This window comes from Microplitis mediator, chromosome 8 (assembly GCF_029852145.1).
Source record: "Microplitis mediator isolate UGA2020A chromosome 8, iyMicMedi2.1, whole genome shotgun sequence".
Taxonomy (NCBI): domain Eukaryota; kingdom Metazoa; phylum Arthropoda; class Insecta; order Hymenoptera; family Braconidae; genus Microplitis; species Microplitis mediator.
The window spans coordinates 2,493,157-2,511,459 of NC_079976.1; the positions used below are offsets into that span (position 1 = coordinate 2,493,157).

Sequence of the window (18,303 nt, forward strand, 5' to 3'; positions counted from 1 at the left end):
GAATCGCTTTGAAATACGAAACAGCGAGCCCAGAATTGGGTCTCGATGCTCAAAGTGCCCCGATGACGAGCAATGCAAACATAAAACTGCATTACAATCCGACTGCTTTAAAGTTATTCCCCTTTTTGTAGGCTTGTTCTTCCTCTGGCTGCTTCGAAATCTCATTGACAGCGAGTGTGCCCAGAAAGACACTTTGTACGAGTTTTAAATTATACCGTTGGTCCTTCAGTTATGCACGACCGATTTAAGAATATTATCTAAAGTACGAAAAATTTGTTACGCTCACAATTTCTTCCTCTCGATTCCCCCTTAATTTATTTTTTCCAGCTCGTAACGGTTCTCTCCCACGCACTCTAAGCGATCAAATTTTAGTGGTATCACCAAAATAAATAGACCTGATTGCCTTGAACACTTTTTATGTCGGTATAAATTTGTTTTATAAATTAAACTGACAAACAAGCTTTCAAATAATAATAATAACAACAACAACAACAACAATACTAATAGTAATGACCGCAGTAATAGAGATAAAAAAACAATAAAATAAATTTAAAAAATGTCCATATTTAATTTAATATATTTCTTAGAGTTGGCCAATTATCGTTAGTTATCCTTACTTGGCAACAAGGAAGATCCTCTGTGGCCAATAGCAATTATAAGTGTTTTATCGTGCCGGCACGGCAACTTTACTTGTGTTCATATATATATACATACATATGTATATATATTGCAGTGGATCTAAACAAACCAACCATTAAGAACCGTGTGGAATAAATGCACTTGTAAACGCATTTATAATTATTTTTGTTCTTTCGAGTATCACAATCGCTCGTACATCTTCACAACCACTAAAAACATTTTATTTTAGTGGCTATGAGCCGTAGTTTCATCATATGTACATACAAATACATATACATATGTACATAAATTTAAAATAATGGTGAGAATAAAATGTTATTTTATAAAATATCTTTTTTTTTCGAGACATCAGCTTAGATAATCGAGGCCGGAATCGATTTGGAATCGGTTACAAAAACAAGATATCCCTTTGGAGGCAAACGGCTTTTGTGGCTAAAGTATGGAGAGTTTGCTATTATTGTAAAGCGCGTGTTATTTCCCGATTCTACGAAGGAATGCTTGGCAGACTCTCAACTGGGTATTATTGCGTCGAGCTATGCTGATTTCAATTAATTCAACTCGGCATTCTCGGCCTTTTTTGCTAGCACGTGCGGTCAAGTTTCTCATCCCGTCATCATCCTTGTCCCCATCCTCCGCTTATTTTCCGATTCCGAAAGCGAGAGCAATCTTGCAAATAACAAAAAACATTCAATCTATTTTATGGCCCCGCACATACATATATATAAACATAAATATAAATATATATTTGCCCTGGATATTTAAAATCCTCTAGCACGCAGAGAAATTTTAAATTTTCCGTACATCCGCGAACGACAACCGCGATATTGACGACTTTTTAACACGCAGGGTAATATATTTTTATTAAACGAATAAGTCCAAGCCCGCAGCCACTGATGTCAAAATATTTCGCCTCACGATATTTACTGCGCTGTAGATTTAAAAGCGGGCAGTAAAAATATTTCATATTTATAAATACGTAAAGAGAGAACGCGCATTAATTCACGGATCCACGGGAGCAACAATGCCCAGAGATTCTGAAATAAAAGTTAATGCGGTGAGAGTTTTCTGATATCAGATAGCCAGTGAGTTATTGTGGTTAGATTCCGGTAAAAAAAATTCAATGCGTGCTTCAGCTCTTTTTTTTTCCTATTCATTTAAAGTTATTCTTAATCTTAGCGCAGTAAATATTCAGCTCGCTATCGAAGAATATCGATGCTAGAATTAACCAAGTTAAGAAACTGCTTCCTCGCCAGCAGCTTTACTATATTACGTATATAGTTCTCGGATTTATCCAGTAATTAATGATATCTGAAATAACAGAACCGAGATAATTTAACGCGTTAATTCTAGATCTACGCGTGCACCAGCACCTGCTGAAAAAATAAGAAGCAGCCAACGAAATAAAAAATAGCCGGAGATGATGTCTAGGATAATGGAGGAATTCTTGGAGCACGCAGTTAAGGCGAACTATGCTGATTATATTGTTCTGCTCGAGCTAGCAGTGGTAACTTGGTATGGCATCGCATGGCATGGTATGGTGCTGGCCTCAAGGCCACGGTGAAGAAGTAAAGGGAGTACTTGCCACCTGTCGAGTCAAGTAGTACGAAGCCGTCCCCTTTTGCCAAGTTCATTGTCGCGTGCACTCCTATACCGGGTTTATAGCATAAGCAGCAGTAAGTCTCGGAGATCTTTAGTCTAAAGCCAAAGGAAATGACCGATTAATTGCCGGTATTAGCTGTCGATAGACACGTAACCGCCTCTCGGCTATCCATTTCACTCTTAATTATGCATCCTTTCAATAAAACCCTGCTTATATATTATTACCGCTAATTCATCTATCTGTCTGTCAGTTAGCACACGATATACCTCAGCATTAAATATGTACAAATACTTGTACACATGCTTGCACGTAACTTATTTTTTTGCGAGTTCTTAATTCACGTTAAAACCAGCTGCAGCGCTCAGGTGTTGGTTCACCTGAAACCGACACCACATACTGGATTAAATGCTCCCTTTATTATTTTCTTCGTCGTTCTCGTATGTAGTTTATTGGATTTTTTTTTGCTCGCTTCTCTACCACCGGGAGGTCGCCGATGACATCTGGTCGACGGAGCGGAATGTCGAGCGTTACTTTACTCTCCCTTGCCCCTCAATCTTCCCGTCTTATTCGCGGTACTGGTCTACAGGCATTCTGGTCTTCTTAAATTCCTGATACACGTGTCTCGAGTTGACAATTGATAACTTGTAGTCACTAAATATTATAAAACACAAATAAATATATAGGGGGGCAAAAGGGGGCACTTAAAGAAATACCAAGTTTTCGAAGACTCAAATACGCTAAATCTTTTTTTTTAATGATATTCAAAGTAAATAGAAGAAATTTTCAGTTACCGTTGAAAAAAAAAATTTTCATTTCTGCAGGCAAAGTGGGGTATCCCTTAAAAAAGGCAAAAAAAAAAATTTCTGGATTTTAAACGAATTTGATTAAGTTGAATTTTTTTTGCAAGGAATTCACATGAAGAAAAATTATATTTTACATGTTTATTGGATACAAAAGAAGAAAAATTTTTAATAGTTTTTATCAAAAAACAAACGTCATTAATATTTTTCAACTGACAATTGATTTTTGAAAAAGTTTATCAAAAAAAATTCAAAGTAACGCTTAATTATATTTACAGAAGTGATTTTGGAAGGTTTGAAAACCATTTAAAATATAAAATTTTCTTTTATCAAATTTTGGGGGTACCCCGTTTTGCCTACCCTGCCCCCTTTTGCCTCCCTTCCCCTAATAATAATAATAATTATTATTATTATTTCTATTGTTTTTAGTCGTTATGTTCGCTCTGGCGAGCACTCGATTATAAACTTCCTCAGTCGGGTCTACAGGAGCAGACGACCTGCTGCCGGAAGCCGGCAGGTGGGATGCAAATTATTCAATTAACGTGCGAACCCCGCGGCCGAGTTTAAGAGAAAAGGGAATAGAATAAAACAGAATATTAAGACCGACCAACAAGTTGTTGTTCTTGTAGTAGAAAGGAATAAAAAAATTAACAAAAAAAAAAAAATAAAAAGTATCTTAACATCTCGAGATCAAGGATATAGAGTTGGGCTCGGACGCCTCTAGGCTCCTCTCAGCCAACTAACCTCCGCACATTCCATCCACAAAAGAGATAGCGTTGACACTTTGATTGGCAGTTTGGGGTGTGCGCTGCCCACTTTAATAAATCGCTTATCGCAAACAGTAGCCGCGAGTACACAGATAATTGGTTTAACATTCTAAAATCATTTATACACCAAAAGTTTCTCCAGCATCTTCAATCATTAATTATATACATCTAGACATATATATTGGTGTATACATACCAACAACCCGTATCAGAATAAATCTATAAGAATGACTTTTATTTAAATCCCGATCTGTCGGCGTGAAACTCATCCACCGCTTCCGTGATTCACGAGCGCACGCGGCTCATAAATAAAACCTCTATCCATATTCATGTATCTAGTTGTTATTTATCCGCCCTCATAGAGCCGCGAAAGACTCGTTGGCTCTCAACTGTAAGAACTCAAGAGTTCGTTGACTTTTTATCGTCATTGGAAAAATACCGAGTCATCTAACAGAAATTCATGGTATTATGCTGATGAACCTCATATAGGATCTGCGTCTATATATAGATATATAGATATATATATATGTACGAATGTATCTACGGACATTTATATTTTTTTAACACACCCACAGAGTAATAAAACGACGGTAATGTACGCCCGGCTATCTGCCAGGGTCACTTTACTTCCTCAGCAAGCTTCTAGCCATTTATACACCGTAATATATGTTATACGCATATAATACTTACAATACACATGGGGAGATATTAACAAAGGTTAAAGGATGAGAGGCAAGAGGTGTCTCTCGTTAGGAACAGCCACAATGACATATTTTTGCAGATACAGACGTTTCAATTTATCCATTAATCGTAAGCTGTATATCCCACATTCGTAACTTGTATTCATATGAATATTTAATGACGATACACTCAAGAGACCCTCGATGATCAACGATCCACGTGTCACCCAACAATCCCATTATATTCTCATACATTGCATTATATTATATTATTATAAATATAAATATTCCCGGTGCACAAATGAGACCGTCATCGTCCCTCATTATCTCGGTACGGGGAATATCATTTGAGCAAGCGTGTATGATGCTGGTAAAAAAGTAAGCGAGAGATTTTCTCTTTGTCGAGGAGTGTGTTGAAGGGCACTCAAGGCACCCACGCTTTCGATAAGAGACTACGCCAATGCTGGCTAATGCTCGAGGCCTATACTCGTCCAGTCTACTCTCTGGTTGGCAGCATTCACCGTCCAGCATCCGGCGTCCAGCATCGGCACGAGAGCCCAAACAAAATAAATAAATAAAGAAAGAAAGAAAGAGTTTAAGAGGAGAGAAACAACTGACCGGTTTGACTGTAACCCTGGATATCTGTAAGATCCCGGAGTCATTTTGGCCCCCGGCGGATTTTTTATGTTTGAATCGACGGTTAATTTTTAATATTAATTTCTATGGCTTTCGGTCGCCGTCGTCGTAGTCATAGTCGTTTAAACTTTAGTTTATCGTAACACTACGAGAGTGCAGTTTATCAATTTAAGACTGGGAGTTAAGTTAACTCTAGACGGACGGATTACGAGGCAATTACAAGTGAATTATTATACCGCGAGTGCATTATGTTATTTTATATTAACAAATAATTTGTTTCTGTAAGAGTTATCTCGACTGGTCTTTGGCTCTACATCTGTTTAAGAGGCCGTTATACACCGGGAAATGTTATTACGCCTCAGGAATAACGTATTGTATAATATGTTTGTCGATTTGATCATACACTCAAATTGGAATCCAATAGCTGATTGATTAAACATCAGTGTCGATAATAACGGAAGCTCATTATAAATTCTAACTACAACTTTATTACCATGGCATTGTGTGTAATTTATTGATGAACCAGTAACATATACATATATATAGATATATTATAAAATAAATAATATTTGAAGAGAAATTTTTGAACGTTGCCTTGACTAATTGCCGACCTTGTTGATTTCTCTAACGTAACTCGTTTTTATTTGATCGATCGCTCGAAAGTTCAATGCCCATTCAATTCGCAAATTCTAACTGTCAAATTAATCGACTCGATACATTCAAATAATTATTTTTATAATTGGACAAGCAATTTGTGTCTTCAAATATTTATATAATAATTAGCTTTGAATAAATAAATAATTTACCAGGTAAACTGGTTCCATAGAGCTCAGCTTCTTCTGTATCCAGCCAATCGGCGAAAATAAATAAAATAAATTTGTATAGAAAGAGATTTAAGCAGAGCCGCTAAATAATTATAACATTACCGGCGTATATTTTTCCAGTTTAGCGTTTCGTCGGCATCACGATCGCCGGAATTACATACGAACACGGTGTACAGGCATAATGTATCCAAGCTAACCAGTCAACGAACTCAACGCGCATTAATAACGTGATGTAATCTCGGCTCTTTTATTTCTCTTTTTCTCTCATCGTGATCTACACTTTTTAACACCACACTCTACTCTACTCTACTCTTTTTTGCGCTGCACACCAAGTCTTCCTTACATTCCCTCAACTCGATCTTTCTTCATCTTTATATTTACTAAACACTCATCCACACTAACCCATACCCATACTCATTCCATATCCATGTAACAGCATTAAGATCTACTTTTATTTCACTGCGACCGGGTATTTCACGTGTGTAATGTGCTCTGAGGAAAGTGCATATCGTAGTCTCGATGATCGTACGATAAAGGGTCATCCACCCACCAAACAAACTACATATATACATATGTATATATGTATGATGATGACTAAAGAGAACCGTGAATGTGCAAGTGCCTGAAGCCAAGTGACTCGATAACTTAAACGTACACCGAGTACCGAGATCTTAGTATGTCCGTTGTACATTACAGTACTTTATTTGTAAGTGTGTACGCACTTTTTTCGTATTGGTCAGTCAGTAGATTCGAGTGCGCGGAGTTTACCGTTTGGATCGTGTCCTATACGTAACATTGGCTGCTCTTCTGCTTGGTCTCCGCATCCGTATCGTTAATATAAGAGAAGTAAAATTAAGATAAAGATGAAATAAATAAATTTAAAAGTGGCCAAGTACACAAGAGATTACTTGGATCTTCCCAGTAGATATATAAATGATAAATTATTTAATACCGGACGGATTAAATCTCGATTTTATTACCATAAATAAATAAATGAAATTTTCGAGTCATTTTTATTGAAAGATTAAATTTTTATTTTTATTTTTAAATTTGAATTATGGTATCATGAGTGTTAATGTTAATGCTAATAAACTGACGGTTTTATTAATTACAGCTGTGTCCCGAATGGCGGGGCTGCGTGTAGCGCGATGACGGAGCTGCAGCCATCTCCTGCGGGATATCGCGGTCAGGATGAGGTTCCAGGTCCACCGACTCACCCCGTTGGGTTCGCCAAGTCCTATTCCTCTCATGGGCACCTCGAGACGTGTAATTACAGCATCCCTGGCTACCTGACTCAGCAGCAGCCACAAAGCGGATCCCGCGGGTCAAGTCCGGGTGATAACTACCGCAGCAGAAAGTCTGACAGGTGGAGTTCGGAGAACGATAGCAATCTTGGCGACAGTGCCATTGGCAGCAAGACGGCAATTACTAGTTACAATGAAGGGTACAGCAAAAAAAACACTCCGGGCTACAAAAATGACAGCGGGTAAGTTTACGGTTGTAAAATATCTTTATTGTTGTTATTATTTATATTTATTGTCTGTATAAACGGTTAAATAGTTAATGCTTTGTCATTTAGGTACAGCGAGAGTATCGGGTTCGACAGTTACAGCCTCCCGTTCAATGAAGCGGATGAAGCGTCTCCGCCTCCGACTCCGCCAGTGCGAGACGCCTCGAGCCTCAAGGGCGTCTGTTGCGGTCCAGGCCACGAAAAATATCCCTCTTGGCCTTCCACCGCCTCGGAGCACCACCACCATCACCAGCATTATCCAGACAATGAAATTGACTCACCCAGTGCTGACGTCGAGTGCTCCCAGTCCGGATCTCACAGATCTAAATCCTGGACAGACGATACCAACTATCCTAAAGAGAAACCAGTGCAATACTCGAGGCCTCTTGCAAAACGACCCAATCCCACTTTTACCCAGCAGGTGAGTCATTCTCGGAATTATTGACGAAATTAATCTCATCAAGAAATGAGTTTAATTCAGTTTAAGTCTCAGTCTCAACCTCAGTCTCTACTTAAGCCGCTGGCTCGGCAGTCGCCGGCGAAATGAGATGTAAAAAAATAATATTTTAAAAAAATAACTAGGATAATAAGAGTCTGCTGGTTGAGGTCTCTTTGGGAAAGTAAGACACGGACGAACCGCAGTGGAAAGACAATTAATCACCACTCCCACATTCTCCTTTCTCTCTTGCGTACTTCCTGACGTCATCTCTCGGACATAAGAGAGGAATAAAAAAATATTTTTACTACTCTTACACTCGTTGTACGTCGACTTCCCCACGGCTTAAGTAGATCAGGCTTATCCAGAGCCCATAATGAATCTCTGTCTCGGTAAATGTGTGCTCGAGCCTTAGATATTATTATATTTACAATATTTATGTATGTATATGTAATATGTTGGGTTTGGATCTATTGCCCATACACGTGGAATAGATAAATAAGGGAACTGAGGAATGAATATTTATGTACCGTTCCAGCTAAAGACCGTGATGGAGAGATGCGAGAAAATACCAACAGAGAATTACGAGTCCCGGGGCAGCAGGAGCAGCCTCGAGGAGGATCAGACTCGGCTCTGGCCGCGCGTTGATCGAGAGTCCAAGTCTCTGGGTCCCACCGATCCCGAGTATGTTGTTGCATCCTCTCCGTCCGAGCGTGATCAGCATCAGCATCAACATCAGCAGCAGCAACAGCAGCAGAAACAGTCGCCTCAGACACTCAGTCATGCTGATCTTGAGGCGTACGTCAGAAATTATCACGATCCCCAAGTATCTCAGGTAAAAGTTTGTTTATTCGAGCATACTGATCCTCATTCACATCCACATTCTCACGACAATAATAATAACAACCATCAGCAGCAGCATTAACATTGATCTGTGTTTTTCCAGGTTGATATTTATCGGGAGACCACCTTAACTCAAGCCGGGTTGGAAGAGTACACTAGAGTCCAACACTCTCAGCAGGCAAGTTACGCTCAGTCTGAGGGCTATCACAGCTACGTCTCCAGTGTTGACTCTACTACCAATACTCCTTTTTTGGACCGGTAAGTATTTTATTTAAACGACAGTCTAACGCGTCTGCCGGAGTCGGATATTTTATTGTTAATGGACTTTGTGTGGATGTAGATTGCGACGTGATAGCGAAGCAGTTGCACAACGGGCAGCGCCTTCCTGGGAAGAAACATCTCGCGAAGGGAGAGATAGCGTCGTAACAACATCAAGCGGCGGCAGTGCATCAAGCAGCGAAACTCTTAAATGGCACGGGTCCATGTCGGACGTTAGTGTTTCCTCGGGTCTGCCTACAAGGCAGGTGAACGGCGGCGACGTTTGGCCCCACGGGTCCATGTCAGATGTGAGCAGCGTCAACGGTGTTGTGACCAGCGGGATTAAAAAGCATCTCGATAGCGATCATGACAAGTGGCAAGGATCTATGAGCGACGTCAGCTCATCTCTGATGATCACCACTAAGCTGAGACACTCGAACAATATTAATAACACCAACGGCAACAGCAACAACAACAACAGCATCAATATGAACAATAATGATAGCAAATGGCAAGAAAACAAATGGCAGGCGACGATGAACGACCGTAACTGTAAACAGATAAGCGGCAGGACTAGTTTACCATCAGTTATCAGTCACTACGCGTCAGTGAATGATGTTTGTCAAGCTAGTTCTGTTCGAGATGGTGGCAAGTGGCAGGAGTCCAGTATAGATGAAGAAACACACGACAAGTCTAAAGGGATTCAGCGCGGCTGGGAGTCTTGTATTAATGTCGATCAAGCGAGATATAATCACAATTCACGACCTATGCCGCAGAGTTCAATGTCCCAGTCTCAGCTTCAGCATCAACATCACCAACAACAGTCCCAGCCACAACAGCACGGCTCAGACGATTGGAATCCGCTCCACGGGTCTATGTCTGATGTCAGCCAGGCAAATATATCAATCCATGCTAGCAGTAAACAGCTCATTGCTCACAGCGCGCGAGTCCAAACGCCTCAGAGACATCATTCAGAGAGTGTTTTATATCTCGATAGAGAAAGAACGCTGAGAAAACTGTATCCGGTATCGACGACGAGCCAGCCGCGCGATGAACCTGGACAAACTAGGTACGTCTTTGTGCTCGACCACTCTTTAATTTATTATTCAACGTAAATAATATTTTTTTACGTTCTTATTACTGTCGTTAATTATTTATTTATATTTTATATATTTATTTACTTTTTATTGCAGAATATCCCCGGTATCGCCACAACAGACTCATTTATCAGTCGCTGAGAGAATTAATGAATTAGAAAAACAGCAGATGCGTTACACGTATTTAGATCCAGAGAAACGTCATCGTGTATCTGATCCGACGCTCAAGGCTATCCAGAAGAAAGCGCTGCTATCTTACTACGAGAGGCACCATCAATCTTCTTGGCGATCTGAGCCCCAGCTTGCCCAGGGTGTTGTAGTGCCAGCACAAAGCCCTCCGCCGCAGCCTCCGCCACGGCCTCGGCCTCCGTCCTCAAGGCGCGCCAGCTCTGCGTCCGACTACGCGAGTATCAGTTGGCGAGATAAAGCAAACGGCAGCTCGAGGAATCACAACGAATTACCTGGTCCCAAACATCAGCACAGCAACAGCTGCGGAAGTCTCTCGACTGACTTGCTGGGTCCAGTAATTGTCGGCCCAGCTATTTCTATTGACGACTGGGTGCCCGAGAGGCCGCCTAAGAAGCCGCATCTGCGCGCAGTCTTCAACGATCGGGTGCCAAGTCCAGATCTGCCGCCACCGTCTCCACCAACTGTTACCGAGAGCGAGGTATTGAATTGCGACGAGCCGCTTCCACCGCCTCCGCCACCCCTGGGTGAGCCCGATCGGAACCTCGAGGCTGCCGGCATCAAGGAGACCGATCAGCACGAAGAAATAAAGCGCCATCGAAGCCAGATTGAGCCCGGCTCTACTCGCAGATCCAAACACTCAAAGAGATCTTCTGATAGCAGCAATAAATCATCAGCAGTAACATCGCCAGTATCATCTCCAACTAAAAATAACCCCAAGCAACAGCATACCGATGAGCATCATCCATTTATTCGTGCTGGTCCATTGAAGCCTTCAGACGCGGGCGAATTTACTTGCGATAATCCCAGCCTCGGCGGATACGCTACGCACAGAATAATAACAACTGGTAGATCTAGTCTTCGTTATCCAGCTGCGCAAAAACTTGTGGTAAGTAGTCGTGTGGCAGCTTCTGCTGGTAGTTCGACTGCTGGTCCTGGTTCTGGTTCTGGTCCTGCTGCCGCTAAACGGATTTCTGAAGAACGTAACAATTTATCCCGACCACCAGCGCGATTACCAGACCTGGTATCAACAAGATACTCAAGTAGTGGAATCTGCGACTCGGGCAATCAACGGCCGGCATTGCAAGTGCCCGTCGAGTCACGCATAATTCGCCAGGAATCGATGCGGGTGGAGAGCACGAGAGTCGACGCCTCTGGTCTTGCAAAGATTGATGATAATCGATTGCTAGAGTCGTCAACAGGACAAAGACCTCAGCCTCAAGTGCCCAAGACTACCGGGTTAGACAAGACATCGTACGTGTCCCAGCAGCCACGACCCAATTATCTGCCTCTATCCGACATCAAGAATAACAACAACAACAATAAATATTCCGATGCGCTCGGGTACTCAGTCGGTACTGCAGTTAAGACTTCCTACGAAGCCAACGCGAAATTGCTGGCAGAGGGAAGTCCCCAGAAGTATCACGAGCCTCCGAAATACGTCGCTAATCGACACGGGGATGGAACGATGAGAAATTATTATGTTCTTCCTTCCAAGTACACTGACAGCTCGATCCAGTCGGCTCAACAGTGCACCGACAGATTCGCTACTTCACCGAGCTCGCCGCCTCCGCCTCTTGCCCCAAGACAAAATACTTGCATGAGGAAATCACTGCCAGCGCCTCCGCGTCCTGCGCCTCCGCATTCCGTCCAAGGGTAAGTCAAAAAACTCATTTTATTCTGATTAATAACTATTAAACTTACTGTAATTACACTCTGTAATTACCTGAGTAGACGTTCTTATTGGCCCCCGTGGCAACTCAATCCTTTTGATAATCATATAAATAATTATTGTGTCATATTTATATGCACTACAGATAATATGTTGAGTTAATACGCTTTATTTATTGATGCTAAGAGTTAACATTAATAAGAAGGAGTTTATATAGGATCCAGAGAGCATTTAATTTATGTGTCATTATTATCGATTTTGTAATTATTTATTTATTTAAATGTCGGCTATTTTTTATTGCAATTATTTTATGAGTTTTTGGCATCGGAAAAATTTCTTGACTAGAAAAGAATTTTAAAAATAAATACGAGCGATGGTAATTTTAATTTTGCTGATATTTAATTGTCGTAAATATTAAAAAAACCAAATCCGCAGAGAAAGAGGGAAAAATTGACCTGTGGGGTAAAATGGGCATCTGAATTTTTTTAGTTTTTACAAAAAGACGGCTCTAAAAATTTTCATTTAAATAATTTAATTAAAATTTAATTTAAAACTTGAAAAAATATATAAGATATAAAACCCAATTATTGAGACATTAATTAATTTAATTACTTCTTCAAAAATTTTTAAAAGTTAATTAACATTTTTGCAGTACAAAAGATTGGGAAAAAAAAATTTCGTAACTTTTTTTTATTCTCCTATTGCCTGACATTAAAAATTTTTTAGTGCCCATTTTGCCCTCCCCTTTATTCACAATTTATAAAATTGACCCGGGGATCAAACTCTATGAAGGATTTAAAAGGATCACAGGATTAACTAAAACTAAACTTAAACTAAAAAAATTAAATACTCCGGTAAAAAATTAAATTAAAAAAAATATTGTGCGTGATATTAAACAAAACTGAAAGCCTTGACCTTTGATGATTATTGAGATTAAAATAAAAAAAAGTTAATACTTTCCCATTGTTTCTTAATAATCTCGGGTCGTAAAAATAATTTTTTCGCCTTCACGCACACTTGATACGTTAATAATAAGATTTATCGCGCAGCGATCAAGGTCCTCGGATAAAAATTTCGTCCTACTTATTTGCTCCAGCGATCTATACAACTAAACATCGAAGATAACAGACAAGCTGGTAACTAAAACTCGAGTGAGTATAAGTATCTCGGGTTAAGTTAATTGCTCGAGGCGTCGGCTTCTGTTATTGAAATGTCCGTCAGACGGGTCAACAAGCACCAACTGGTGTATAACGATACAGTTAACTCGGAATAGGAGCCATCAATCAAGGTGCCTAGAATATCTACTCTCAGTTGACCTACCGGCGGTTCAAAGGTGACCAACGAAATAGAATAATCCTCAATAACAATCGCTCTTAAAAGCAAAGTGATTTAGCTTTTTAACCGTTTCTCCACCCACTCAGGTGTGCAGAGATCCACAGGATGTAGGCTCGATCTCACGGGACGATAAGTCGTTTCACCTCAGCTTTTGTTTCCTCCTCGCTCTGATTGGATAACCGCGACTCTTGTACTGCTACTGTCTCTTAGCTTCCTCGTACACTCGGTCCCGCTCGAGGGACCCGAGCATCCTCAGAGTCAGAGTAGTCCACGCACCGGGAAAAGGTCCGATGACTCGACCCCGCTCTCTCCTGCTTCTTCTTCTCACAATTTTTCAGCAGAAATGCTCTCGGAAGCTCAGTACTCACGACCTTCGGGGCAAAAACACCAACAATATGTCTCACTCGACAGATAATTCATTCTTTTATTTACACAGATAGTCGGTTAGTCCGACTATCAAACAGAGCCGAGTCGAGTCTCGGTTGACCTTCTCGATGAATCAGACTTGTAACTTATAACGCCAACACTCCCACAGATTAACGACTAGCGGCAGTCTTACGATTTTTAATACTGCTTTCTATATTTTCTACTCCATATTCTCAGCTCTACGTGTAATAACACACATGTACACACAACCATAAGAGTGTATTGTATGCCTCCGCACATAATATATGTACGGCTTATCGTGTCGACGACAAGGAGGGCTGAATTATTCCAGCAAATATCAGTAGCAGTTATCCGATCCGTGAGCGTATAATATAATAGCCAACCCAAGTACCAGTCTGTTCAAGAGAACACATTTTCACTTTTCGTCGTACACAAGAGCTTTTGCAGCTACTGCTGATGCTGGTGCTTCTGCTGCTGCTGTTTTACCTCCTGCTACTTTATCAGGCCAGTATAATTGGCTGTAAATTCTTGGACGGTGTTATTAGAGTCTCCTGGGGTCTCAAGTTCTTCAACATCTTAGGATCACGATGGGAAATAAGAAAACCAACCCATAGGTGTATTGCTATGGTTATATATGTTAAGACTCTAGACTGAGTAAAGAAAAAAAGAAAATAAAAAAAACAATATGGCAATTCAGGCATCAGTTACCAAGAGCGTTGTAAATCAAGCGGCGTTTTACGTTTAACGACTCTGCACGTGTCGTATTCCCCGAGTACTTCACCTCGTCCTTCTGCGCCAGCTCGCACTCCATCTCTCGTTGATCCTCAAAGTCTGGTTCACTTGATCGGCTGTCTAAGTACCCGATCGCCGGATAAAAGATAATAAAACATGAATTAAACTAGTTTAGAACCTGCACCTGGTTCATGTGACCTCGGAGGCCCGACTGTCGTACGACTGTCCTGCCCCGAGTTTTCACGATCGTAGATCATCGGGGATAAGAACTTTGTATTAAAGTGAAACCGAATTAACGCGTGACTCGAAGGTCATTGAATACGTCTTGGCATAAGTAAAAAATAATAAACGACTCAACGGCTCAGACAACTGTCCGTCCATGTGCGGTTTGTTATACTCGATAAGAACAATATTTTTTTTTATTATTATTGTTATTGTTATGTATTATTTAAATTGATACAAAACATTTGTTATTGAGATTATTGTCAAGAGAATCGCATGCCAGTGTCATCGATACCGCAACAATGACGTTCCGTGGAATTTATTTGATAAGACAAACTCTGTCTTCGAAGAGCAAAGGCAGATGGCCCGTGTTGAGATATTTTAAGGCCACGCGCGTGACAGCTGCTCGCGAGTACGTTATTTTTTTTTTTTTTATATAATATATAATACAATACGAGTTCAATGCTTGATATCCACCTTCAGTTACTTTGTGCACTTGCAATTTTAATTTATTTTATTTTATCTTATTTTTAAACTCTATTGTGAGTTCATTTATTAGTAAACAGAAGGACAATGTGTTAGATGGCAGTTTAAAAAGACAATGACCGTGGGCTGAGACTGTAGACCGGACATGGACTCACAGAGCGTCTCGATCTCGAGAAACGGGATCGCTCTTTGGCGACACTCAGCCTTACTCGGGATGAACAAATTGTCCGGCATTATTACCGTGGTCTTGGTGAGCTGAGGTATTACCGTTACTGAGGTAGAATTGCTTGCAAGAAATACAAGACTCAGTCAGAGTTTCAGTCTGACTCTGAGTCTGAGTCAAAGCCCGAGTGCTTCTTCTTTTACACAGAAATAAAAAATATAAATAATGATGGTAAAAAAAAAGGGCAGTGAATTCGACAGCAAACCCAGCACTCTTGTATCTTTGATCCTCGGGATTGCTGTAATTTTATTTTTTATTTCTGGCCCATTCTCGTTGGAATGTAGGAAGTCGATGATTTTACGTCACTTTAAAGAATTATTTTAAAAAAAAATCATAAATATAAAAAGTACTTATTGAAAATGTTTGTTGCGCGGGTCTTAAATAAAATTGTCCTATTGTTTTGAGCCAGTGAACTCGTTAAATGTGACCGGTAAAGCCGATGATAAAAAAAATAAATAACCTGGGCACTTAAGTCCCAATGGCGAGACACCCTGTAGAGTATTGAGTTAGAATTGCTAATTTACTTCCATGTTTTGACTCAAACTTTTTTTTAGCCAACTCATTGCCTAATAAGATGTTACAATGACCAAATTACCTCTCATGAGAGTTCGTACTTATTATTATTATGGCAGTGTCATTGTCGTGCTCGTAAATATTGTAAAAACTAACGAGTTTTTGCTCGTCTGGTTTCTTACTCCTACATTTATTTTCTGTTATGTTTGTTTAGTTTTATTTGGCGAAATAGGATTTACAATAAAAGTCACGGAAAAGGAAGTGACCTTTCACTCATAGACGTAAATTATTATTTGTATCCCAGTAGTTGTGTAAAATATTTACGCTTAGACGTCTTGCATTGCCACCGGGGGCGAGACTAAAATATCCAATAGAAATAACAATATATATATATGACTTTTTCTTCAAGCCAACTAAATTTTATGATGTCACCTGTCGCTCGCGGTCTTTTTAAATTAAATATTTTTAAATATTTATTTAACCTCTTTGATAAATTATTCAAGCAAAAATATCAAATCTGCAGTAAAAAGAATTCCAATAAAAAATATATAGAGAAAAAAATTAAATGGAGATAAAAATATTTTTTTTTTCAAAATTTATTTTTTACTGAGTATTAAATTATTACGAAATTTTGAATAAACAAATTTTTTACTCTGCCTGTTTTGCCCCTCTTACATAAAGACTTTGATAATCTGCAATACAGACGGCAGTGGCCTCTTCTATCTCATGAACCTGGAGAAAAATAAGATACGTTACTTTATTAAGTCATAAACCGAAGAATTTACGCGATATCTGAACGATAGTGACACAAGTTGCCCGTAAAGTCTAGACTGATTTTAATTGTAAGCCGACAGATTTAACGACAGGCTGATTTATCGATCGGACGTGCTGTCGCTAGCTTATAAAATCTCACTTTGTCAGAGTTTTATTTAAACGGGAATTAAAAACAAACATTTAAATATTAAACAAAGTCAATGGTTACTTATTACTTATCAGATTTTCGTGATATCATTTAAACAACGCAGTTTGTCGTGACGTGTCCTATTGGTACTTTAAAAACATTAACATTTCCCTAGCTCTATACATCCATAGATGTATGTAAATGTTCAGGCATCGTATCGAGAAATTTAGTAACACAGCACACCGTCATACTGCATGCTCGTGATTTTAAAACTCGTCTCCTGCTGATCCAATAAACATTGACTTTTGTTTCTCTCTGGTTGTTTCTTCCTCGTCAGCCGCCATGCCAAGGCAAGTAGAGTTAACTTTAATATTAAATAAAGTAAAGTAAAGCAAAGCAAAGCAACCTAAGCAAAGCATAATATTCTTTATATACTGTACACCGAACCCCTCCACATTATTTTCATTACACGTTCGCCTCGAAGCGCTTGCGCTCTTAGCCCGTGGCACTCGTAGTTCCGCGGATCGTGTTCACTTGGTTGACAGCACCCGCGCCGCTTGCACGTGATACCGCGAACTTTGTCAACTCTCTATCTCTCCCTTTCTCTGTCTCTCCCTATCCACCCCCATACAGAAAACTCAATTCAAATTCAAAAACAATTTTTAAAAAATCACCAGCAACTTAAATGTCTCGCCGGTCAAATGAACATTCGCGTACTGACAGATTAATTATCATCCTACTGCGTATCGGCCTTACAAAAGTGTCTTAGTGATTTAAATGTGACAGCTCAGTCCAGTGGTACTCAGTGATTAAACAATGAGCTTATATATATTATTTATATAAATAAACAAATGATTTATTTTGGAATTTATAACAACCTAATGTGCAGCATCAACGCAATGGTTTTTGGGAGCAACAAATTTCGTATTAGAAGGTAATTTAAAAAAAAATAAAGATGACAATTTGTTTATTTTTATTCAAAATTAGGTCGTATTTATTTACTGAGAATGAGTTGAATTACAAATACGACTAACGAGAGAGCAATAATTGGTGAGAATAATCGCAATGGTTTTACGGTGACCTCACTTTTATTATATTGTATCTCAGTATCGCGACAAAGAAAATAAAACTTTTAGCAATACAAGTTTGAATCATTAGACAGAAGACAGTAGACAGTAGACAGCAAATCTAATGGAGATGGTTGTACACTTGAGTACGTGGCTTTCGCGATGCGTGACCAACTGTAAAACTGTCTTTATCTACTATTTATATTTGTCTGTACAGTATATACTGCTACTACTTCTGCTGCTCCTGGTCGCTCGCATGTCTGATCAATAACGCGCTACCTCTCCTTTGTGATATAATCCTGAGTATATATATAAATTTATTATCACATCAATATAACATATATTAGATATAAAAAAAAAAAAATGTTCAAAAATTTAGTTAATGCCAAAAATTAGTGACGATAAATCAATCAAAGAAAATATGTACTAACGACCAACTAAACAAACATCGGCAACTACAATATTTATTACTTTCCTCGGTACAGTTGG

At 39.5% G+C, this 18,303-nt stretch overlaps 2 protein-coding genes across 4 annotated transcripts in view; one reads left to right on the plus strand and one right to left on the minus strand.

Moving 5' to 3' along the window:
- Positions 1-18,303, minus strand: part of LOC130672639 (uncharacterized) — a 259,637-nt gene that overhangs the window by 55,355 nt on the left and 185,979 nt on the right. Inside the window, exon 4 of one of the 2 annotated variants that reach the window (XM_057477287.1) lies at positions 16,452-16,578. The exons of the other annotated variant lie outside the window; for it this stretch is intronic. Coding sequence (XP_057333270.1) covers positions 16,566-16,578 — 13 coding nt within the window. The 3' untranslated portion in view covers positions 16,452-16,565. Of the gene's footprint in view, positions 1-16,451; positions 16,579-18,303 lie in introns of those variants that run through there. 2 annotated transcript variants of the gene reach the window in all.
- LOC130672628 (serine-rich adhesin for platelets-like) overlaps positions 1-18,303 on the plus strand; it is a 91,871-nt gene that overhangs the window by 53,586 nt on the left and 19,982 nt on the right. For both annotated transcript variants that reach the window (XM_057477273.1, XM_057477274.1), the window contains 6 exons: positions 7,061-7,432; positions 7,526-7,877; positions 8,431-8,727; positions 8,839-8,993; positions 9,076-10,062; positions 10,187-11,932. In XM_057477273.1, the coding sequence (XP_057333256.1) occupies positions 7,061-7,432; positions 7,526-7,877; positions 8,431-8,727; positions 8,839-8,993; positions 9,076-10,062; positions 10,187-11,932 (3,909 nt within the window). The remainder of the gene's footprint in view (positions 1-7,060; positions 7,433-7,525; positions 7,878-8,430; positions 8,728-8,838; positions 8,994-9,075; positions 10,063-10,186; positions 11,933-18,303) is intronic.